Genomic DNA, 25,663 nt, shown 5'->3' with positions numbered 1-25,663 from the left:
GAATAATGCATAATAAATGCACCCCTCAGTTTTCCAATCAAAAAGTGTGTTTTTCTCTTCCTAACAGAGTGATTGCCCACCAAACTTGCTGACGTGAAGCAGGCGACACATGGTGCGATTTGGCATCCGATAAGGGGCCTGATGCGCCAAAGTGGCAGCCACATCCAAGGCGTATTCAAGTTTCGAGTTTATTGCTTTGTTTATACAATACGTTACAAAATGTGTGCAAGAAATGTTTGGACTCATAGCCAAAGACTAGTAATAGGTTCAATGAAAGCGAAATATATCATTACATATGACACAGGCACTTTCAGTACAGTGGAGCCCCTGTTATACATACGCCGGTTTTGCGACGACTCGGGATTTAGGATGGATTAGCGCAGTCGTGGCGAAGTCCCCATAGAAGCAATGCATTAAAAGCCCCGGTTGTCCAACGCAATTTCACACCTGACCCGCATTATACGACGACTCTCGCGAAGTGCGGGACGGAATGGCAGACGAGAGAAAAGTGCCGCGGGTCTCTTTCCTCGCTCTGTCTCTTCGCACGCGGAGCGCTTGACACCGCTCGACTGGTTTGCTCCAGCGCAGCTTTCTTCTCTGCCTCGTCTCATCATTCGTTTCTCTCCCCGACCAGCAGCCGCCCGCAACGCTCGCTGTGCTGCAATAGTGCCTTTTCTTCTTCACAATCACTTTCTCCCTCTCTTCTCGGTGGCGTTGCCTTTCGTTGCGTTGGGGAAGCGTTTCTCTCCTTCCAGTTCCCCAGCAGCATAGCGCCGACAAGGTAGCGCAGAGAGCCCTAGGTTTATCACACGTGTTCTTCGTTGTAATCCTAGAGACCAGCGGAGGTTTTGAGTTGTGTGGAGCAACGCAATGCACAATGTCCCGACAGCTGACAGTTCTGTCGCTCAATGATGAGCCGAATATTATCAAGGAAGCGGAAAAGCGGCACGGAGCCATGAAAGCCAGCATTGCCCAGGACCTTAAGATACCCGAATCTTCGCTTAAGACAATCCTGGCAAACAAAGCGGTGATACAACGTCATAATAAAGAATTGTTTCATACAGTATCGTATAAATATTTGGGTGTTCACCTAACCGAAAACCTCTCCTGGACAGACCATATTGCAGCCGTCTGCGCAAAAGCTTCAAGGACATTAGGTTACCTACGTCGTAATCTGGGTAATTCACCTTCAAACATCCGCAAATTGGCCTATCAGACATTTGTTCGTCCACAGCTCGAGTATGCATCATCCATCTGGTCCCCACATCCTACATACTTAATCGACATGCTTGAATCAGTCCAGAACCGAGCTGCCCGTTTCATTTCACGTAATTATAGCCATCACTCCAGCGTAACGCAAATGAAACTCGATCATTCCATACAGCCTTTAGTTCTTCGCCGTAATATCGCTTTGTTATCCTTGTTTCACAAATATGTTTATAATGCCACACAATCCACACTACATATCCAGACCGCCTCGACCACGTCTCGTCGATTAAATAACCACTTAAGTTTTGCGCGCATGTACGGTACGACACATGCTTTTAACTTTTCCGCACTCCCTACGGCCATTCGCTTGTGGAACAATCTGCCTGATCACATTGCTTCCGAGTCAGATCAAGAAAAATTTCGTCATCTCCTACACGAGCATTTTTCATAACAGCACTTACAAATCACTTTATCTTGTTTCTAACACTTGGCAATCTGCTTCGAACTTCTTGTGATACTTTTTTTTTATGCATTGCTATCTCGCTCTTGTGAATTGCTATGTTATGCTGTATCGTGTGTTCACTTGTATGCTCTGTATATATTATTGCTTTTTTTGCGTCTTTTTCCCTTAATATCACTTCAAGAATTGTACTCCCTGATATGTTCATTTCTTGTGTATTTGACTTTCTTGTATTAATGCCTTACGTTAAGTTTTACTCAAGTTATTTCCTTAAGTGTACCTTTGTGGCCTTTCATTACTTCAGTTGTTTGTGTTTCATGTTTCAATCTTGATAGTAATGTTGGTGAGTCCTGTATTGAGGTGTATCTTTTGTATACCACTTTAGAAGGCTGCTTACTCTGTAACCCCCCTTACACAATGCCCCCATGGGGCCTGTAAGGTATTTTAAATAAATAAATAAATAAATATTGCAGAATGCCGACAAGTTTGGGCTCAAGTGGAAAGCAGCAAAAGAAGGACAGCATGAGAAGTGAAAAAAAGTTCTAATTAAGTGGCTGCATCAAGCATGGAGCTCTGCGATCAACATTAACGGTGCCATCCTAAAAGAAAAGATGGACCTTGTGGCATTGCGTCTGGGCATCAACAACTTTCAGGCATGGCTGGGTGCCTGGATTTCAGGGTGGCTGGATCGCTTTAAAAAACGAAACAGGAATGTGTACAGCCACTCCTGCGGAGAAAGAAAGCACTTTCGTGAATGTTTCGACGGTGAACGAGTGGATGAAGTCGCTACCGGAGATGATTGCTACATAAAAGCCCTGTGACATTTTGAGAGAGGTATTTTTTACCATAAGCAGCCCGAGCAAACCCTTGCGTTTAAGGGTGACAGCTGTCATGGTGGCAAGCGTAGTAAAGAGCGTGTGATGCAGGCACGTACCCAGGGGGGGGCCCGGGGGGGCCCGGGCCCCCCCCCGAAATCAAGTGGCATACCCCCCCCCCACACACACACACTCACGCCACCACTCCTCACACATTCCTAAAGCGCCACCAGATCAATGTTGAGACTTGGCAGCTATTAATCGGTCAGCATTATGCTGCCTTTTTCACTCCTTTTAAATGGCGGTAGTTATCGGCATCTCTTGTAATGTGAAGGATTTTTTTTGAAGGACAGGAATGTGAAAGTGCGTCCATCATGATACCCTGCAATAACCCTTAAAACCATAAGCAAGATGACTGTCGCCCGTCACCTCGTCTGTTTTTCCCTAATTGTATAACACTTTTCGTGCAAAATTGGCAACTGGAAACAAAAATCGCAAGGAGTTGAGAAATGAAGCGATCTACTGAGAGAGCCAAGACAACAACCAAACTGCAAGGAAAAGCGAATAATAAAAAAAGTTCACCGTTGTTTATGAGAATATTTATGGATCAACATCTTTTTATTTAAAAAGGAAGTAGAGAAAACGCTGCCGGAAGTGGAGAACAATTACTTGCTTTGAATGACGCTTCTACAGTTATCGGTCGAACCGCCTCACGTAGCCACTTCTCTGCTGTGCTTATGTGGATGTTTTTCTAGCCTTTAGCGGTGAGCGCAGTACATCTAGAATCGCAGAGTCGTGCGCTCTACGCGGTTGTGTGGGACTGGCGGCCGCACAGCGTTACGCAATTCGCGGAGCTGTCAAAACTGATCAACAAGGCGAAAATAACTGATATTCGAAACTATAACATGAGAAAGACTGAAGAAGCCGTAAAAAATGAACGCAGCCTGAAATCAGTAAAAAAGAAACCTGGAATAGGACAAACCATGATGTATGCACTAAAAGATAAGAAGGATAATATCATCAGCAATCTCGAAGATATAGTAAAAGCAGTGGAAAAATTCTAAGCTGACCTGTATACAGTACCCAGAGGAGTCACAATAGTTCACTTAGAAACAGTAATGAATAGGATACAAAAACTCTCCTATAACCAGCGATGGGGTCAGAAGGGCCCTGCAAGAAATGAAACGATGAAGAGCGGGAGGAGAAGGTGGAATAACAGTCGATTTAATCAAAGATGGAGGAGACATAATGCTTGGAAAACTGGCGGCTCTTTATACGAAATGTCTATCGACTGCAAGGGTCCGAGAAAACTGGAATAATGCAGACATTATATTAATCCAAAAAAAGGAGACGTTAAAGAATTGAAAAATTATAGGACCATTAGCTTGCTCCCAGTATTATGTAAAATATTTACCAAAATAAACTCCAATAGAATAAGGGCTGGATTTGTCAACCAAGGGAACAGGCTGGCTTCAGGAAGAGATACATTACAATGGATCACATCCATATCATCACTCAGGTTATCGCGAAATCCGCAGAGTACAATAAGCCTCTCTACGTTGCTTATATAGACTAGGAAAAGGCATTTGATTCAGTAGAGATACCAGCAGTCATAGAGGCACTACGTAATCAAGGAGTACAGAACGCTCACGTAAAAAGCTTGGAAAATATTGCTACATGCGTGTGGTATTTGTTTGTTCTAACGAGGCGCGTGGGCGCCATCACTCCAGAAAAGAGGAGGAAGAACGAACTGGGCTCGCGCTGTGAATCTAACCGGTCAGCGCGCTGCAACCGTTGTTGTAAATATAAACTGTAAGTAGTTTCTCGTCTTACTGACTTTTCCTTCGCGTAAGAATATCTACAGAGGTTTTACAGCTACCTTAATTCTACCTAAGAAAAACAGGGAGATACCTATAGAGAAAGGGGCCATACAGGGAGACACAATTTCTCCAAAGCTGTTCACTGCGCGATTAGAAGAATTCAAGCTATTAAACTGGAAAGGCTTAGGAGTAAAGATCGACGGCAAATATCTCAGCAACTTTCGGTTTGCCGATGACATTGTTCTATTCAGCATCAGTACAGACGAGTTACAACAAATGATTGGAGACCTTAACTGAGAGAGTGTCAGAGGGGTGTTGAATATTAATATGCAGAAGGTGAAGATAATGATAAATAGTCGGGTAAAGGAACAACACATCAGGATCGCCAATCGGTCACTAGAGACTGTGAAGGAGTTCGTTTGCCTAGGTCAATTAATCACAGGGGACCCTGATCATGAGAAGGAAATTCACAGAAGAATAAAAATAGGTTGGATCGCATACGGCAGACATTGCCAGCTCCTGACTGAAAGCTTACCATTATTATTGAAAAGTAAGGTGTGCACTCAGTGCATTTTGCCAGTGCTGAAATATGGGACAGAGACTTGAGATCAAGTTAAGAACCGTGCACAGAGCGATCGAACGAAGATTGCTAGGCATAACGTTAAGAGAGAGAAAGAGAGCGGTTTGGATCAGAGAGCGAACGGGTACAGACAATATTCTAATTGACATCAAGAGGAAAAAATGTAGCTGGGCAGGTCATGTAATGCGCCGGTTAGATAACCGTTGGACCATTAGGGTTACAGAATGGGTACCAAGAGAAGGGAAGCGCAACAGAAGACGGCAGAAAACTATAGATGGTGCGATGAAATTAGGAAATTCGCGAGTGATAGTTGGAATCGGTTGGCGGCAGGACAGGGATAATTGGAGATCGCAGGGAGAGGCCTTCGTCTTGCAGTGGACATAAAACAGGATGATGATGATGATGATGAAGGTGGTGGGCCCCCCCCCCGAAAAAAAATCCTGGGTACGTGCCTGGTGTGACGGCACTATTCTTTGCTAACGAGGACGGTTCCGAGTGGCTGCCCGTGCTCGTTGCTAGTTTGCAAAGCCACGGTGCTTTAAGAACTTGAAGACGCTGTCGTGCAGCTACAACTTCAACAAAAGGGCGTGGATGACGTCTTTGCTCTTCAGCAATTTTTTGTAGCAGATGGATAACAAAATGGGTGCTAAGGTGAGGAAAATATTGCTTTTTGGGGACGACGCACCATGCCACCCACCCAATACGTCCAGCCTGAGGAACATAAAGGTTGTTGTTTTTTTCCACCCAACGGTACAAGCCGGCTGCAGCCGCTGGATGCCGGCATCATTAAGTGCGTCAAGCAGGGGTACCGGAAGCAGTTAGGGCAGTGTCGGCTGGTGGCTATGAAGCGCAGCGAGTCGGAAAAAAAGATCACTGTGCTCGATGCCATGCACTTTATTGCCAGTTCGTGGAACGCAGTGTCGCAAAACGCAATCGCTAACTCATTCAAGCACTGTGGCTTTAAGCGAGAGACTGCCTCCTCTGCTGGGGACGCAACAACCTTGATGCCGCTCGAGCCCAGTGCAGGTTTCGCCGACAATGATTTCGAGGGTTTAAACCTCACTACGACCTTCGCCGAGTATGTGGATGTCGACGAAAACGTTGTGATCTGCAGCTAGGTGCCGCTGGATGACACCACCGAGGAGGCTTTGCCTAGTGCCGATACTGCTGTGACATCAGACGAGGACAACGACGATGGCACAGATGCCGTGTCATGCCTGTGCCTATCACGTTCACCGAGGTGCTACGGCACATAGACGGCATCCGGAACTTCACATGTTCACAAGACACCGCAGAGGACCTTTTTTTGGACATTTGCCAACTCAAGCGAAAGCTCTTGGTTTACGAATCAAACAAGGTCCATAAGAAACTTACCAACTTTTTTTAACGTTCGTGCTGTCTGGCGGGAATCGCGGCAGTGGCCAGTGGAGTGCCGTAAAGGTTCGTTTGAATAAAGCATGATTGGTACCTGTACTGCAGCATTATTTCTTATCGCATTTGCTTTTTTTGGTAATTTGGGTTTCGAAGCCCTGCAGAGTATGTTAGTAGTTTACACTGAAGTTTCTCGCAAATCTGTCGCGCGAAATAACTAGTATTTTTATAGGCATAATTTATGTTCGGATTTTACGACGCCCGCATTTTACGACGCTTTTTCGCGGTCCAGAGAAAGTCGTATAATCGGGGTTCCACTGTATCTATCATGCAATTTATTGTAAGCACATAGTTTATGTATATAAAAAAAATGTACATAACAACTGAAGTGCATCAGTAAGTTTGAGGTTACCACAAAAATATTACAACACATTCCGTTGCACCAGATCGGGCATGTGGCATGCAGTGAAAATAGGAGAGACACGGTCTGATTCCGCTTCTGATACTGCATCCGACAAGCTGGCACAGCAGCCGGATCAAAGACGTTTTGCCGTCCTGTAGAGCAGGATCAGATGCCCGGCATGCGACACATGGTTAAAGTGCACTAGAACTTTCTTTGAGTGCCACGATCGCGCCTCTCTATCTGACGCATTTTGCAGTGCCTAAAGTGATGGCAGTCACTAACTACTGAAGGTACATCGCAGTAACACACGTCAAGCACTGGAGCACGGCCTCTCTGGAATGCACGACTGATGTCTCACGAGATGCGTGCTCCAGACCGGCCATGGGTAAAGCTACAGTTTGCTACATGCATTCAATAACCAGTGACGTTTCATAGATGTGCAGGAACGGCAGTCGGATCCAAGGCGTTTTGCGTGTCGTAGCAAGATGCGATCTGGCGTCAGATACGGTTGTTAGACACGTCAGACCTGGCTGGCATTCCTGAGGCATCGGAAGCCGTATTGTATCGTGCGTCTCCTATTTTTTAAATGTGGCCCCTGAAAAGAAAATCAACTAAAAATTTTATCCCGCATAAAAATAAAGCACCCCACAACTTTACGCAAATTTTGGGGAATAGAAAGGTGCGTTCATTAAGCGAGTAAATACGGTGTGTGTGTGTGTGTGTGTGTGTGTGTGTGTGTATATGCAGGCCCTTAATGTCATTTTTTTTTTCCTTAGGATGAACTAGGCTTTCATTTTGGTTGACCTACCCAGTTCCTTGCAACGGCATGTAAAAAAGCTTGAATACACAAATCAGCAAGTAGAAGAAGACTATTCCACAAATCTATGGTGGACTCTATGGTGGGCTTGACCAAACGCAGCCGCATCCAGTTGTGACAACGCTGCAGCATTTCTTTACTCCACCTCTAACATGCTTCCAGAGAATAATTTGAAGGTACTGATGAGGCAAACTATTAAGTGGCCTTGCCAAAAGTACCAAGGAACTCCATTATGGCTTTAGGTTTTTTATGAGTGCCTTGTTTGCATGCCCAGGCAGAAAATGGCTGAATAGATCACACAGTCAGGATAAGTATGCACCACACCCAGTCATAGATGCACTGGTATAAATTAACCTCGCAAGAAATGTCGCACAATGGCAACCAAGAGCAATGACAACATGTAAATGATTTTCCCCATCCGCCACCTTGGTCACAAGTGGCGTAATTGCAGTGCTAATCTCAAGGCTAATCTTGTACACACACACAAGTACCTAAGCAGCAAGTTTGATTCGTAAAGCAGTACATAAAGGATGATGAAGACGTGGGCTCGACTCCCACGCGCAGAAGGTTATCCTTTCATTTCCTTTTACTTTATTATTTCTTCATTTCAGTTAAAACATTTAACTTCCCCTCAACTTTCTCTGTCTTCATTGGTCGTTTCCTCACATAGTTGTGACTAACAAAAGGTCAAGCCCTTCGGATTCCCTTATTCTTGTCAATCATGCTGTTCAGAGCATTAAAAGGTACTCACAAGCAATCACTGTCCTTGTCACAACATATATACAAAGCAGCACAATAATTTTTTGCAACACAACCTCTTTAGCCATTGAAGAGAAAGCAAGCAAACAAACCTCACACTATACCGTCATGATGAAACAGCGCCAGAAAAACACCGACAAGAGAAGAACACGAAGAGGAGTGCGCGTCGTTGTGTTGTTCTTTCGTCTGTGTCCCTGTAGTGTTGTTTCACCACGAAGGTGTCATACCAACTAGCTCACGCCCGGACTCTATTAACTATTAAAACTAAAGCTACAGAGGCAGAGCTTCTGTACGTATTACAAAGTGAAACCCACCACTGAAATCTGACGAACCGAAGTTGCCTTCTGTGTCAGTGCTGCTCCTAACATCCAAAAACTAGCATGCAAAAGCACGAGAATTGATAGAAGTGCGATGTTTTATTGATGTGCAAAGTCAATGCCATCTTGGGAACTATGAGCACTCACTGCACCGACCATGCCCCTACTCTGGAGGCACCTTAAAAATCCCCGCGTGGTGGTAAAAGGAAACAGGAAAACAAAACTGAACAAATAGTTTCTTAGTAACCACTAGATGAAGCTAGCTATCCAAGAGCGCTTGAAAAGCAGCAGACTATGAATTTGCAACCATCGATAGGGGGCTAGGGATGGATATAGGCACGGACAGGAAAGTGCACCTAAATCTAAGCATGCAAGCATCTTTTGCATTTCACTGCCCCCAAAATTCAGCACATTGAAATGGGATCGAATTCACGACCTCAGGCTCAGCAAGGCAATTATTAGATACCCCTCTTAGCAATATGAAAGGGAACACCTGAATGACTTTCAACAGTCAAAAGGCCACAGTGGCTCAACACACACAAACCCCACATAAACATGTTCAATAAGACTACAGTCTGACAACAAAGCTAGTTACTGCATACCTGTCAGTTTCAGATCTACATTGCTACTTAAAACAAATTTAGTGCTCCCACCTGTACTTACAGTCGGCAACCTCACCTGACTGAAAGAAAAAAAAATTTATTAAAGCTTGCCATGCTGGCCTATGCAATTATTGCAGAAGCAGCATGATCACTACATCAGTACACAATGCAGCCAGTTTGCCAATCAGCAGAATACCATGTACTGTGTTTTTTTGCATATAACCAGCAACCTTGAGTAATTTTCAACCCCCATTACAACAGCCTGGAAAGAAAACAAGGGCACTTAGGTATCCCTACATGGATGAATGCAAAAGCATTACGACGGCTTTCCCATAATGACTCGTTTTACTAAGCATAATGGTATCGTTTTCACATTGCCCTGTATCATTTTTCACATCACCTGTCTCAGCCTCGTTCGCGTACTTACGTGGTCGTCCAAATGAGCGGGGTGCAGCTACCGACTGAGAAGTCGAAGTCAAACATTTGTCCATCGGAGCGCATGACAGCACTCGCCGAAATCACCACACCAACTGGCAGCACCACAACGTGTAACACTATATTCGAACCTGTCAACGGCACGGTCTGTCTCTGTGACCACGTGACTTTTTACAGTGAAGCTGTTAGAACCGCGCTGGATTTCTCTTGACGTTCGCAGAGTATAAAAATAGCGTCGTGTGCATGAAAAAAATTTGCCGAGCTGGGGGAGAGAGAGGTGAGACAGAGTGAAAGCAGAGTATAAAAACAGCATTGTGCAGCATAGCAACGCGGCGAGGCTGAGTGGAGCCTAGCGAGGGAGGAGGAGTGGCGTGGCGGGGACACAGGTGGTGTGACGTCATTGCTCTCCTACAAGAACCTGCGCGCTCGCTTCGGTGGATTTCAAGAAGCTACCAGGTACACGGCATCAGAACTAAGGTGCGGCGGTTGCTGCCACATCACGTCGGTGCAGCGTCTGGCACACGACACTGATGCGTATAGCATATCAACAAATAACTTCTGTTGCAGCGGGCACCTCAAAATGGCGCGTCGTCTCAACCGAAACCCCCCACAGAGGGAGACGGCATGGATTTTTCTGAAGCCTTAACTTCCCTGAGCTCCGCTAGTCTCTGGTGTTGGTGATAGCAGAGCCACGCATAACTAAGTGTGCGGTTTGGCACTACGTACTTTACTGGCTTTCCTGCAGCTCCACTGGTCTCTGGTGTTTGCGATAGCAGAGCCACGCATAAGTTTTGTACCATCTCCGTCGAAGGTTCGTGCATTGGAGCACACGAAAGAACTTGCCGAACTTACCAAAATCACCACACCGACCGGCGGTAGGCCAGTGCCATTAGCGCCTTTGCATAGGGAGGGACAGCAGGAAAACGCTGGCATTATGAGCGGCATCGAAGCCGGATGTGGAAGACGACGACGAACGCGCAAGCAGCGGCATAAGCACGTCTCTGTGACCATGTGACTTTCTGTACCATTTCTGGCCATGCCGCCATATATTCTACTTCATGAGCCATATACTGTATTTACCCGTGTAATGAACACACTTTTTTCCCGATATACCAAAGCAAAGTTGAGGGGTGCATTCATTATGCGGGATAAATTTCATGGACGCATTTTCGAAACAGCAAAAATTGAAAAGTAAGACAGTAATGATTTGGAACATGCATAAGATGACTTATCTTTGCAGTAAAAATAAATGTGTACCATTTGCAAACAGTGACTTCACTCCGCATCGGAACCACCAGACCTGCAGTTTAGGTTGCTGGCCGCTTCATCCACATTGTGGTTTCACCATAGAATAAAGAACCAACGCGTCAGTAGCGCGAAGTCGGTGCGGGCTAAGCCAATCGGCGAAACTGAACGCGCGCTCTTAACAGCGATCTCCGATTGCGCCCCAGTTCGTCCTCACAACTGCTTCCGGCCGTCTGCAGTTATCGCAAGCATCACACTGAAGCGCGCACCTGTTTTAACAAGCACGCTGTGTGCATCTCTTTCCTCGACCGTCCTGCTCATTGGCATGTCAAAGTTTATCAGTGTCTGATCAGAGTTTCCCTTTTTGGGAGCAGATAAACTCAATGCCCCACAGTAGGCATATACAGTCGCCGACCGATTTTCCGGACTCCAAAAATTCGGACATGCTCGATTATTCGGTCAGCTTCACGCCACCGCCATTCTCCCCATAGACCATAATGTATAACAACTGCCGAAAGTTCGGACACGTTGCAACCTCTCGTCTGATTTTTCGGACACTCCTTAAGCCAACCCGAGCGAGAGCATCATGCACCAACTCTGACCAGCGCGCAGTTCGACTTGCTGAACGCCATTTTTGTTTTGAACAGAGCCTCCTTGCTGCCCCACGAAGTGGCGCTACTGGAAATCCCCGCTCATCATCATCGTTTCTGCCTGGTTCGATAAAGTGGCTCTACAGCAGTTCCGGTTTCAGCTTAGTAAGCCATATGAAAACAATCCAGCAGCTGATTTGTTTCTTCGTGCACGACGCTGCGAGCAGGCCACGTTTTTCGTTTGTGCGACTGGTGTCGGCACGGTAGTGTTTGCTTTGTGTGCTGTGTCGAGGTTTCGGTGAACCAACGCGGCGTACGGAAACATCGCGTCAAGTGTCTAATGGCGCCGACAGTGCCCGCGCAGACTGCGCTGGGGAATGCCAGAAAGCGGGTGCCGGGAGGCCTAGGATTTGTCACCTTCCGATGAGCTCCCTACTGACGCGGAAAATGTTCTGCCGAGACCTGCGCAGTGGTTGCATTGCGACTCCGGACACCGTCTCATTTGACAGTTTGACAGGTGCTGACACTGCTGTACTGACATGCGCAGAACTCGACGACGGCGAGATCATTCGTCAGGTTTCTGCTGCACCGCCAGATGATGACTCCGAGTCGGAAGATGACGCACCATGTGCTACGCTGCCGTCGCATGCGGAGCGTGCACAAGCAGTGACTGTGCTTTCAGCCGCCTATAGTGACCGTACGACCCTCTCCGAGATTCAGGCTTATCTGATTGCGCGTAAACGGAACAGCGTGCAATGGCGCATTCACGATTTCTTCAAGCCTACTGCCGAGCCCGAATAAGTGCGTGGAAATAAAGGATTTCATTTTTTTTTTTCTTAGTCTGCTCTTTCGGACACTTGTTTATTCGGACATTTCTGCAGTCCCCGTGAGGTCCGAATAAACAGTCGGCGACTGTAACTCGACTTAAGGCCCATCACACACATCAAAACCCTAGCAGTCAGAAAAGTGAGCCACAGACGCGTCTATTCGACACTATGCCCACTATAGCAAACAAGTGCCAGCTGCCCCTTCGTCACTTTGACTCTCCGGTGCGCCGTGCCCAGCCGTGCATCCTGCGCGCGCTCTTCTATTACAACAGCTCAAAGTATGCAAACTGCATATGCTGCAGAGAGCCAGTTGCGTTTTTTCCCCTCTCGAATCTGCAAGGTGCCTTTGCGCTGGCACTGGCAGAAAGTATGCATTAAGCATTAAGTGCGCTTGCTTTAAACACATGTGCGAGAGTCAAAGATTGTAGACTCTCTGAAAAACTACAGCATGGCTGTTCGATCGTGGGACTGCACAGTAGCAAAGTTAGGAGTGTGTTTATTACGCAAGGAAAAAAATCAAAATTTTCGAGACTAATCTGGTGGTGTGCTCATTACAAAAGTGCGTTCATTACACAAGTGAATACGGCAATGCTTTAGCATTAAAACAAAAAATCTGTGCGTATCACTCATGGTTATAACTGCACATGACAACGCTCAAATCTTTACAAAATGTTTCCATTTGCGGATGAACAAGTTTTCCATCGTATATTCGGCCAGTGGCTCTGTTCCTCTGCCCTCCCCTGTTCGGTGATGCTGCTGTTAAGCACAGCTCGTTGTGTTTGTAGTTACAATTTGCCGGCACTGTGTGCATTATTTGCTAACTACTAAACACGAAATGGTGACCCATAAAAAGGAGGAAAATGGGCGACCATGAAGGAGGGAAGAAGAGAGCTTCAACATGCAGGGGTGGGGAACGGTGGGGTTGGTTCCCTAGGAGATAATGAAACATTGAACGATGGGGAACTTTGCCTTTGAGTGTGCCTTCACAGCAGTGCCTGGAGCATCACCGTGAAGCCACACCTCAAGGTGAAATTTACATATAACCTGTGCCCCGACTGAACCGTTAATTTGTTAAAATTTTTGGTACAGGTTATATGCACAAAAATACGGTATGTGTTTGGCCTTCTGCTACAGTGCGTATTTAATGCCTAAATGTAATAAGCAAATGTTCATGTCACAACCTGGTGTATTCAAGCTATAAAAAAGACAAAGGCTTCTGGTCGCTGACCAAGCCAATAATAGTAAAACGACATTTTAGAATCTATATGAGTCCCTCGTTCACAATGTATGTTAGACGTAAGGTCACCAGTGTACTCAGAACAGCATGTGATGTTTGTACGCATCCGGTGGCATAATCTTTACTGACACTGTCAACACATGGTGCAGTGAACTGTAGGAATGACACCTTGCCCCAAGTTCAATAGCAATCATTGTATCACAAGCTGGATATTCGAACTGATGACGACCTTATGTCTACAGCATTGCAAATAAGGAAGACATATGGGTTGTGAAACATGAAATAACTGTTTACTTGGTCAGAGACCAGAAGTCTTTTTCCAATATTTTAACTGATAATATCAATTTTCGTTGAACTCTTGACTATGTTTTCAAGCCAGCAAGCAGCATGAAGCAACAGCCAGCACAATTCGACCTGAAAGGGAGGAATTTTAGCACTGCATGAGCACCAATGTCTCACCTGCTTTTGGCAAGGAACAAGGCAGGGCGAAGGTGTCGCACGTGCTTCCTGCTTTATCACAACAGCCGGGGGTGGTGGTGGGGTAGGTGGCATGGAAGGGGGCACCACAGTCAACACCTCCTCCTTGACAGCCACCACTTCTGAGCTTCGAGACCAGCGCAGGGGTGCGTTGTGAGGCGCGCACACGGCACTGCTAACCGAAGGTGGCGGCGTTGGGGGCACTGAGTGCATGCGAAGCACCAGAGGGGGTGTGGTAGCACCCACGGGAGGCATTGGCTCCGTCTTCACGGTCAAGGGCTCACAGCTGACCAATGGCGGAGATGGTGACAGCTGCATAGAGACAAACACGGTGATTGTTGTGGGTGGCACTGCTACCTTTCACGAAAAAGCAAGCAAACTTCTTAAAGAGGCACTGAACCACCTTTTATCAAAGTCGAGAAATGCATTTGAAGTTCAAGTAGACTATTTCAGAAGTACTTTGCCACAAAGAGCACTTCAATGTCTTTAGAAGAAACGGAGTTATTGGCAATCAACGATCGCATACGATACCATTTGCTGTGCTCCTGTTCCTTCTTCAATGCCTTGCATTGCAAAGGCTATGGCGAAGCAGGGCATGCCCACAACGGGCCTACTGAACACCACCATGGCACACAGTTAAATTTTGATTTTGGACGTTCACATAGACGCCACTGCATCCGAATATGACGTCTACGACGCACCAAATGTGGTTGTGCTCAGTGAGCCACAGCGTGCTAAGCCAGTGGACTCAACGCAATGCCTTGCGACAGCCATGGTATCTGGGCTACGTGGCAGAGCACAGTTACATGCAATTGTAGTGCGTATGCACAACGTTTTCTTTGTGCACAACAGGGCTTGAGTGCACATTTGCGTTCGATGCTCCAGTCTGGCCATGCGACATGGTGCACTGCACAGCTTTGTCCTGCACCAACTTGACCAGCAGGATAAAAGCAACATCCAACTTGTACATTTTGAAACACTACCAACAGCTCAATATAAACCGAAGTCTGCCAAGGCATCTAACCAGGGGCAGCAAGGAGTGAGGGCACTGGCAAGCGTGCGTGTGGTCTGACCTTAAGTTTTGAGCGGTTCAAGACTAGTAGAGTGTCAAAACTAGACGAAATTACCAAAACCCGACGGTTACATCACTGATAAGCAGGGTGGCCAAAGTTTCAACCCTATGCCGCCAGCCATGGCCAAGCGTGAACAGATCACAGTCGGCTTCATCCAGAAGCAGGTACTTCTAACAGAAATTCAAAAGCAGATTTTCGCTTACTTGAGCCTGTTTATGAAACATCAATAAATACACACAGTAACGGTAGAATGAAGCATACTGATGCAAACACCCTTCTCGATTGATATTAGTTATTGGCCAATAGCAGCCGCGTATGGGAATCTGCTAAATTATGAAATAAAGCAGCCTGAAAATAGGTAAGAGCTGGCTTTTGTTGAAAAGACAGCATTTGAGAAATAGGTGATTTCATGATTCGCTCGAAACCAATGCACCACATACAACTGCAAAATTTGGCCGAGATTTTCCCAGCAGCATATGCTATCTGCGAACTGTCTCTTCAACAAGCCCAAAAGGTGGTTCAGGATTCCTTTAAAGGAGTACTACTGACACAAGTTTTCGAACTAGAAGAAACAACCACGCACTTCCTGCACTGAAAGGATGAAACTTAACAAGTACAAAAGTAGCAAAATACAAGATATTTTAACTTTACGGTAAAGTAGATCTTAATGTGTCAGACCTCGTATCATCCAACATTATTGTGATGTAATACAACACAGAGCAACATTTCCTGACAGAGCAATATGGCTAGGTGTGAAGACACTGTTCATAACAAAATTTAAAAAAAGTAAGATGCATGTTTCTTCTGGGTGAGCTCGCAGGGGGAAGCAGCAGCTATCGCAACAATGGAGTGAGAGAATAGTAAGTCATGATGTGTCCGATTCTTGGATACCATAACAAAAGATGGTTCATGCTTCGAAGCTTGCCAGTATATTTTATAGAGTGTAGAGGTCTTGAACCTTCGTTTAATGCAAAAAAAGAAAAATAACAAGTGAGACATAACATGTCTGCTCACTTTTGACAGAAAGGCCCTACAACTTGGTATCGGTGAACGCAGAAGTGGTCGCCTTCACCAAGTCAGCGACTGCCTTCTACTGATAGCCACCAGTGTAAGCTGTCCTTTTCTGGCAAATGATGAGGCGTAAGAGCAGTCCTCCCTGTCAACTCACCTGAGGTACGACCGGCACCACTGTCTTGGCAGGAAGCACCACAAGCTGCCCTTCATCGTGAGGCAGCCGCACTGTTTGAGGCATCCCTGTCTGTCGCAAAGTGAAATTTAATGTATGCGTCACTGATGCTGGGAAGGACATGGCACTGGTGGAGACTGGTGCTAGGGGTGGAGATGGCGTTTTCACCACCTGCATAAGAAATAAAATAAAGAAAATGTGAATGCTCTGGATGTTTTCACTACTTAAGTGGAATCAAACATAAGGTCTCTGACAAAGCTTTACAATATTCTGCAAAAAAACTCGTTTCATGGCCAATAACAAATAATTTTGCCTGGCATACCTTTTGACAAAATTAAAATGTACACTACCAATTGCAGCAAAATTGGAAAGATAAACTACAATGATGAAGCGGCCAGCAAATCAGTAGCACAGGGAACACGTAGCCAGAACCACTCCCTCCCACCCTCTACCCAGCAAAGCCTAATCTAATGACAGCAAGTGTGTGCCATGGAAAGGCTTCATGCAGCAAGGCACCTCCTGGGTCTTTCACTGAATTGCAGTCATTAGATATACGAATGGAATTATTATAGCATTCACATTCGATTTGCTTATTTGAGTACTAGCACACACTCCTTTTAACTTTAGCCATTCTAAGTTGAAGCACAAAGGTATCTTAATTTGACTAACCTGCGGTGGTGTAGTCCTTTCGTTCATTATTTTTTCAATGCAGGGTTTTTCATCTGCTATTCCTGAAAGCAGGAGGCAAGAAAAATGAACAAAATGAAACAACACTTCATTGGATTTTGCACTGCACATTATCCCTAAAAATGAGGGAACCAAAATAAGTTAAGAAGATATGGTCATTTAATGCACTCTAGAGTATTTAATCGCACATTGTGCTAAGACAGTGTTAACTCTACTGGAGTCAACTGTTAATTTACAAGGCTGAGATGCATAATTCGAAAGCAGCTATAAATAGAATGCAGAGCTTAACAAGAAAAGTGAAAAATTCACCCTGCTGCTATAACCACTCGCCAACAAATCAGCAGAGCATAGAAAAAGAATGTGCTTTTAGATAACAGAACACATACGAAAAGCAAGACCCATCAAAAAGCATTCCACTCACTGAGTATATGGTCTTCTAGCTTTACATCCATCCCCATGTTCATGTGGTCAAAGAAGTGCGTCTCGTCAGAAACTTTCTTGGCGAGTTCGTTCTCTGCGCCTTCCGGAGGCAGGTTGGAATAGTTGTGGTCGCCCGCAGGTGTGCTGCGATGGTGCAGATCACCACAGCCCGAGAGAGCCATTTCAATGCCCCCTTCAGAGCCACTGGGGCTAGAACCGTCCTCTCTGGCCTCGCACTCGGGAGTCGGTAGAGTCCCTACCGTCTCCACGACGACGGCAACGTCCAGGGGCTCCTCCTGTTGGGCAATGCCGTGATCTTCGGTCCCATCCTCCTCACCTTCTTCGCCAACCACCACAAGGGCAACTCGCGACTGTTCCACTGAGGCGTCTTCGTCCTCGGACGCCGCCAGGGCTGCCACATCGGGAGAGCCATCACCCAGGCTGAGTAAGACTTCCGAGGACACGCAGCCGTCGGGGCTCGTGATGGTCGAGGAAGGGTAGTCGAGCGACACAAACACGCTGGTAGCCAACTGCTCAGCTTCATACGACGTCAGAGTTGAAGATGGTCCTACGTGGAATGTGCTGCCTCCAAACGAGCTGCTTCCACTTTCTCCTGCACGGTGCAGCAGAGACGGTGTTGAGGATGAGGTGCCCCCATCTCCTTCATCTCCCGATGATGATGAATTCTTGGGAGGGCTTGCGGGTGTTGGGCCCCGACCCCCTCCCACCGTGTGGGGGCTTCCGCCTGGCAAACCTCCACCGTTGTTGCCCGCGTTGTTGTTCCCACCGGCACCTGGCCGCACTGCGAATGTGCGCACTGCGTTGTTACCTGGAGCAGCACCCCTGAACATCTGCGCACGTGCAGCGAACTGGTTATCTGCAAAGGAACCAGGCACCCCAGGCCGTGGGCCCTGCACAATGCGTCGAACTAGCATGCCTTGTTGAGGGACATATTGGCTTTGCTGAAGCATCATGTGCTGTTGTTGCTGTTGTTGCTGCTGCTGTTGCTGTTGTTGCTGCTGCTGTTGTTGCTGTATCTGCTGCTGCTGTTGCTGTAGCTGCTGTTGCTGTTGTTGCCGTAGCTGCTGTATGTACTGCATTCGTGGCTGCTGCTGCAGCTGCTGCTGCTGCATTGCAGTGTTTCGTGTAAAGCTTGCCGATGAGGTAGGCAGGCCCATCATACCTTGGCTTACACGTACCATTTGTGTACGAACCTGCATCGATGAACTGCCATCGCTACTGTCTGAAGCAAAGCTGTCCGTCAGTGTCATCGTTTGTCCCTGAGTACTGAATGTTGATGAGACTGGGCTCCCAACAGGTGATGCCACCACGCCCTGGTAAACGGATGTGGCCACATACTGTGGGCTTTCGGACGCCCGTGGTGTTGTATCTGGAGCACTGGACATTGGCTGAGCTCCAGTCATTCCACCAAAACTGTCGACACTCCCGCGAGATGAATTAGAGTTGCTGGCTGGGCTGCCGACAGAGCCAGCTCGGAGGTACTGTAGGATGCTCTCCTGCTTGGACAATGGTGGCGTCTGTCCACTGTTGTCCTGCGAGACACAGCCTCTCCCCGGCGACGGTTCACCGATGGAAGGACGCCCTTCATCTGTTCGGGGGCTCGGGGACTCGGAGGGAGTCTTGGAAACTCGTGACAGCAAGTCAGACAGGCTTTCAACGGAGCGTTCGCCATCACCTCTCCCATCCTCTGGTCCAGGTGCCGGCACTGCTGGAGAGCGCTGAGGCAGGCTGGAGGAGCTTGACGGTGTCCCAGGTGAGAAATGACGCTCCATGGGTGACGATCGTGGGTCTGGAGACTGAAGGGCTGGCTGTGAGCTGGGACGCGAGAGTGACGGTGGCGTGCGCGATGGGTCTGGACTCCCACTACTTTCAGGCTGCATGCCACCATGGCTTGGTGAAATGGCCGGTGAAGGTGGCGGCTTTCGGAGGTGATCTGGGTATGGAGGTGGAGGCCTCATCATGGGATGAACGCCTCCAGTACGCTGCAGGTAAGGATGGCCTGGCGGATGCTGGCTAACTGGATCCCCACCTACACAAGACCGTACCATTTGTGATCCACCTTAGCAGAATTGGTGCAGATGCCACGAAACACATGGCGCACAAAAGAGCTCCATGCGTCTCCTGCTCAATTAAATGCTTGTTAAAAACAATAAGCTAAAATCTTGTCAGCAAAAGCTAAGCACAGCTGAACTTCAAGCAATCCCCTTACTCACCACTGTCAGTAACACACAAGGCTAATTACATTACGCCCAAGTGCATGCTTATTCTCGCAGCAAAGAAAAAGATGCAAAGAGAAATGGTGAAGAAAAAATTGCATCCACATGCGTACTGCATAAACAAGGCCGAGATGAGCTATTTTGCATGAATTCACAGCCCTGCACAGTAAATAATAGAGCCTTGGCACATCACTGAGAAAATTGACAAAATGCAGGAACTGACCCCACCATTCCAAGCATGGCTCCGTACCTTGGCGGCTGAGGTAGCGAGGTATCGGTGGGTTTCCTGGAAAGCGTGGATGCAGCACAACATGCTGGCCTTCGTGCTGTTGGAAAGGAGGCCTGGCTCCCATATGGGGGACCATGCGCACACCATGACTGACTGGAGGGCCTGTGGAGCCGTCCTCTCGCTTTATCAGCATCTGCTGCTGCTGCTGCATTTGTTGTTGATGCTGCTGCATTTGTTGTTCCTGCTGTTGCATCTGCTGCTGTTGCTGCTGCTGCTGCTGCTGTTGTATCTGTTGCTGCATCTGCTGTTGTTGCTGCTGCTGCATCTGTTGTTGCTGTTGCATTTGTTGCTGCTGCTGATGCTGCTGCTGATGCTGCTGCTGCTGCTGCTGCTGCTGCTGTTGCTGTTGTTGCTGCTGCAGCTGCTGCTGTTGTTGTTGCAGCTGCTGCTGTTGCAGGTGCCGCTGCTGCTGCATGTGTTGTTGCTGGTGCTGCTGCTGCAACTGCTGGTGCTGTTGGAAGTCTTCAAGATCTCCTGCGCAGTAAAACAACACACAAGCTGTAGACTATGTTGCAGAGTCATTGTAGTGCTGCCACCATGGTCTGTCAACACATACAGGAAAATAGACTGACTGTAATGCATGCTACTACGGCTGCTTCCATATTAAACATTGTTGCACAGACATGTTCATTATTTACTGAGCATGTTAGCTTCATGTTAATGCACATAAAATTGAGGTGATGCTATTGTTAAAGGCCAAGACGACAGCACACCCCATGCAACTCTAGGATACCATATAGACCTGTACAATAACATCCCTTTTCAATACATTGGAAAAAAAAAAAGAAACAACGAGCCACCACACTTGCCCCTCTCCCACCTTTACCACCCTTTTACCACATGAGCTGACAATACCGACTGCCACACTTGCAGGCAACTGTCGAATCTGTAGGCACAGTCGTCTGATACTTTGAAGGGGTGGATGGGAGACAAGAGAGAGGCGGGCATGGCTGGCAACGCGGCAAAGGCGCGTAGCATGCAGGCGGATGCGGAGGCTTGCATTTTTCTGTTCTTTTCGTGGACATTGCGTTCCTGTCGTTGCTGTTGATATTCACGCAGCCCAAGTCGGTGCACTGCCGCCACGCAGTGTTGCAAAAGTTCGGTCGTTACTGCGCCGTTATCGGGAGAGCACGGTTCGGCAACGCTTCATTTACGCATTGCATATTGCCGATAATGATTCCTGGTGACAGTCTACCTTTCGAAGATTGCATTTCTTTCACCCGAAGCGACACAGATAACATAATTTTACGGATCCTGTGTGGCTGAGGCGCAGTCGTAACGCCGAGACCACAATGTTCGAGACCTTTGTAGAATGGCGGCATGCCGCAGTGGTTTCAAAAGTTTACGCTTCCGGCCAGCTAGAATGCATCAATCTCTTATGCTGAATACGGTCATGTCCGGCTGGTACTAAAAATGTATTACAAACCCTCTAATAAAATATGGCGGCAGCGCTTGCAGTTTACAAAATTACAGGTGATCATAACCGGGTGCCGTTTTGAAACAGCTATACGATGCCGCATTTCATTCCTTAGATGGACATTTCTAACAGAAATGTGCAGCTAGGCGCGGGAATGCACCGGGAACAGAAGTGAGACTGAAAGTGTGGTTTTCAGACCAAAATGCTGTCGAATCGTAACTGCTCACACCAGCTTCAGTGCAGTTAATTTTTGAGCGTGTTTAAGGGGAAGTCCACATATAACAAACTATTGATATAACAACCACTTTTCGCGGAACTATCGAGTTCACTATAAATGGGTTGAAATTTAATGTGGTTTGACTACATGAGCAAAAACATAAAATTTGCACATGAAAAGACAATAAACCTGTTCAACATTATGCCGTACCTTCATGAAGTGGTGAATGTTGTGTCAGTAGTCCTTGCACAATGCTTGACATCATCTGTTGTTGATGCTGCTGCTGCTGTTGCTGCTGCTGCTGCTGAGGGCCTTTTTCAATGCCTTCTCGCAGTTGGAAGCCATCTCCCAAGATGCCGGGCTCATCCTAAGAAAACCAGTGGTAAGAGGAAAGTGAAAAATTGGTTGAGATGACAATCAAGCATATGCAATAAGAAAAACCAAGCACCACTCTGACATCACATACGGCAACTAGGCGCACTGTAAATGATGAAACTAGAATTACTGGGGCAATGCTGCACGAAAGGCTAAACTGTTAAGAAGATCTACAAACTCAAGGTACTCAGACATTTGAACTCACTCGCCTGTAATTGAAGACTTGCCTTAATAAAACGGTCCTGAACCATATTTATTGAAGAAATGCACTTGACGTTAAAACAGACTATTTCACAAATACTTCGCCACAAAAAGTACTTCAATGCATTTAGCAGAAGCAGAGTTATTGGCAATCAAGAAATTGCCTGGGATCCCCTTCGCAGTGGTCCCGGTCCTCCTTCAAAGTCTTACACTGCAAAGGCTACAGCGGAACAGGGTGATTCCCACAGCGCTCCACCTACCGAATGCCATCACAGAGCGCAGTTCATCATATAAATTTTGGATGTTCACATAGACACCACTAATTCCGATTTTGATGCCTATGATGTGACAAACTCAGAGACTCTTCCTCAGCTTACGGTTAAGTTCCCAGTGTCTCATCCCTTTTCTGTGCTACAAAGTACTAGATAGCTGTTCACAGATATTCTCACACCGAGTGCTTTGAGTAGCACAATTCCTTTCACAATATCTCTATGCCAATCACACAATTTCTGAGGGTCGAACAAACTTCAACTTCATGTTCGCTCGTGCGAGTAAGTCGGCAGCCAGGACACATTGGCTAAGTGATGGATGTAACACTCTGTACTCGCATTGAAAGGATTCCCGACATAACGAGCTTCGACCATAACGGCAACACACCTCGAGGGTGTGCCACTCAAGAAGCGGACAATCTGTTTGTCAAAGTGTTGTCACTCAAGCCTTAAGTCACGTAACCCAGAGATAGCAATCGGAGCATGCTGTTGCCCGCAGCAAGCTGCAGTGAGTGCACTCATCGCGGCACCTCCCGGCGGCCACAGTATCTGCACTACACGGCAGCCGCAGCTGCGTGCAACAGTAGTGGCCAACTATGTGCACGACAGGGCGAGAGTGCGCACTCTCACTCATGCGCTCCAGTCTGGCCGTGCTATTTGATACGCACCAGCTTTGTCCTGCACCAGATTGACCGACAAATAGTAGCAACACACAAGCTGCACATTTTGCACAGTAGCTCAATACAAAGCGTAGCCTGCCAAAGCATCTAGCCAGGAGCAGCCAGGGGTAAGCGCACGCTGGCGGGCATACGTCTGGTCTGACCTTAAGTTTTGTGGGGTTCGAGGATAGTTGAGTGTTCAAAACTAATAGAAATTAGCGAGATCCAATGCCTACAACACTGATTAGCAGTGTGGCCAAAATTTCCTTCCTACGCAGGCAGGCACAGCTGAGCGCTAGCAGAGACAATAATCGGTGATAGTATGACAGTCGTACTTCCAGAAGTACGCTATTCCTATCGAACTTCTAAATGCAGATTTTCATTTACTTCAGCCTGTATAATAAACTGTGTCAATAAATACACACAATAACACTAGGAAGGAGTGCACTGATTCAAGGACTTCTTGGTTGATGTCAGCTATTGGCCAATAGCAGCCACGTAAGGGAATCTGCTATATGATGAAATGTAGCATCCAGAAATGAGTGAGGTCAAGGCTTCCGTTGAAAAGAGAGTGTATGAGAAAAAAGGTGACTTCGCACTCCGCTTGCAGGCTCTACGCGATGCACACAACTGCAAATTGTGGCTGAGATGTTTACAACAGTGTTTGCTATCTGCAGACTATCTTTTTTTCATCAAGCCCGAGGTGTAGTTCAAAACTCCTTTACGGCAACCCCTTTAAGTATGGCTATATTATGTCTTACGTTCTGGTTAATCTGGTCATCCAATAAACCACTCCCTTAACATATGGGATGCACTCATGGTTGCATTTAACTTTAAATTATGGGGTTTAACATCCCAAACTGTAGAGTAGGTTATGAGAATTGCATTAGAGAAGGGCTCAGGACTAATTTTGATGACACAGGGCTTTTTAACATGCACCCAAAGCATAGTACAAGAGGTGTCTGGCACAATTGACACCCGTTAATTTGACCTATGACGGGCAGCACATTTTCGTCAAATTATATAAAACGTCGAGTCAAGAAGCGGCGGCAGAATGAACAGATGCAAATCTTATTACACGAAGTAGTATGACATCATTGACAGACAACAGTTAAACCTCACTATAACGAATTTCCATACAGTCAACTTCCTTTAACCCTTTCCCTACTGTAGATGAGCTGAGCTCGTCCCCAGTTTGCTCTGCTCCCACCAAAGATGAGCTGAAACAAGTGCTTGTGCACTGCCACAGTCAAGCTACCCTGATAAATTTTGTTTAATTCCTTATGGCTTCAACAGATGGCATAATAAAATATTAAAAATGCACTCAAAGCTTGCAATTCGGTCAAGAAACGTTTAGATGTGGGAACTGGGATTTAAAAATAGCGTCTTCATTTCTGCGTGACCATGCCGTCAAAGGCTCCATTCTAAAAAAAAAAGAAGAAAAAAATTTTTGTTTGTGGAAGTTTTTTCAGACTTGGAGAGTGAAGAAGTTTGGTTTTCCTCCGAGAATGGCAGCGACGATACTGAGCAGCATATCTTCTCTGAGTTGTCAGACTTAGACGACGAGAGCATCTTAACGTGTAAGCAGTGGATGCCGATAGATGTAAAAGAACCCCCACCGGCACTTCCACGGTTTGTTTACACGGCTGCACCTGGCATAAAGGTACCTGTGACAGAGGACAGGAACTGTGTGCGCTATTTTGAATTGTTTCTAATGAATGAACAGATATAATTCTCCGCCGGACCAACTGCTATACGCACCCGATGCGAGAGAAGTGGAGTAGCACTTTGCACTATTTTGTGCCTTTAAATGTAGCCCCCAAGTGTCTAATTTAGTGATCTGACATCCCTTGCCACAAGTATGAGCCCCACTTGTCGCAGTATTGTTTTTGAATTTCCAAAGAGAGATTTTTTTGCAACGAGGACTACAGAAAGTCAGACACTGCTGTGCAGTGCAGTGAAGCCAATCCTCCCTCCATACTTTCAGAAAAATATTTCTCGTGTACCTTACAAACAAAGTGCGTTTTAAAGATACAGTGCTCACGGAATGAAACGCGACACGGAGCATTTAGTAAAACCGCGCATACGTGCAAAGTACGCGAGAACACCATGTCATGTCGCAAGGAATTTGGTCACCAAAGGTGACGAGGACTCCGATGTAAGTGTGCGCACCAAAATTACGTCGATGTGACACGAACTACAGCCGGTGGCAACGAAAGTATGCGCATTACTTAGCCCTAAATTGACGCGTTTCATTCCGTGAGCACTGTACTTTTTGGCTGTTTCAAAATACGTAGAATTACTAAGGCAAATAAAAAAATCTGTATTACTGTATTATTTTTGACCAGTACACTCAGCAGGGAAAGGGTTAATTCAATCCTGACAGGAACAACAAAACTGGTCAAACTATTTGGTGGGTCGAATTAAACAAATGGTGGGAAAAAATTCGAAACACGCTCTTGATTTGTTTGGCAGCATTTGCCTTAAAATTAGCTTTGCCTCAATACAGTCGTGTTACGCGGCGAAGCATACAAATTGGAGAAATGTTACTGGTGCGAGGCGCAGCACATGTTCTTTAATTTACACATGCACGTAAGCCATCTCCGGTCACAGTATGAGCACCAAGACACATAATAAGTTTAGTGGCAGGCCTTCAGAGTTTTAGATAG

General features: G+C 46.6%; 1 protein-coding gene across 9 annotated transcripts in view; it reads right to left on the bottom strand.

The window, feature by feature from the left end:
- LOC139059125 (histone-lysine N-methyltransferase 2C-like) overlaps positions 1-25,663 on the bottom strand; it is a 243,738-nt gene that overhangs the window by 60,297 nt on the left and 157,778 nt on the right. For all 9 annotated transcript variants that reach the window (XM_070537047.1, XM_070537052.1, XM_070537053.1 and 6 more), the window contains 6 exons: positions 21,701-21,857; positions 19,818-20,330; positions 17,332-19,380; positions 16,893-16,954; positions 16,206-16,394; positions 13,947-14,276 (listed from right to left, as the gene is read on the bottom strand). In XM_070537047.1, the coding sequence (XP_070393148.1) occupies positions 13,947-14,276; positions 16,206-16,394; positions 16,893-16,954; positions 17,332-19,380; positions 19,818-20,330; positions 21,701-21,857 (3,300 nt within the window). The remainder of the gene's footprint in view (positions 1-13,946; positions 14,277-16,205; positions 16,395-16,892; positions 16,955-17,331; positions 19,381-19,817; positions 20,331-21,700; positions 21,858-25,663) is intronic.

Source organism: Dermacentor albipictus, chromosome 4 (genome assembly GCF_038994185.2).
Source record: "Dermacentor albipictus isolate Rhodes 1998 colony chromosome 4, USDA_Dalb.pri_finalv2, whole genome shotgun sequence".
In the NCBI taxonomy this organism is placed as follows: domain Eukaryota; kingdom Metazoa; phylum Arthropoda; class Arachnida; order Ixodida; family Ixodidae; genus Dermacentor; species Dermacentor albipictus.
Note: the sequence above shows the minus strand (reverse complement) of the source record. Positions and strands in the feature narration are given on the sequence as shown.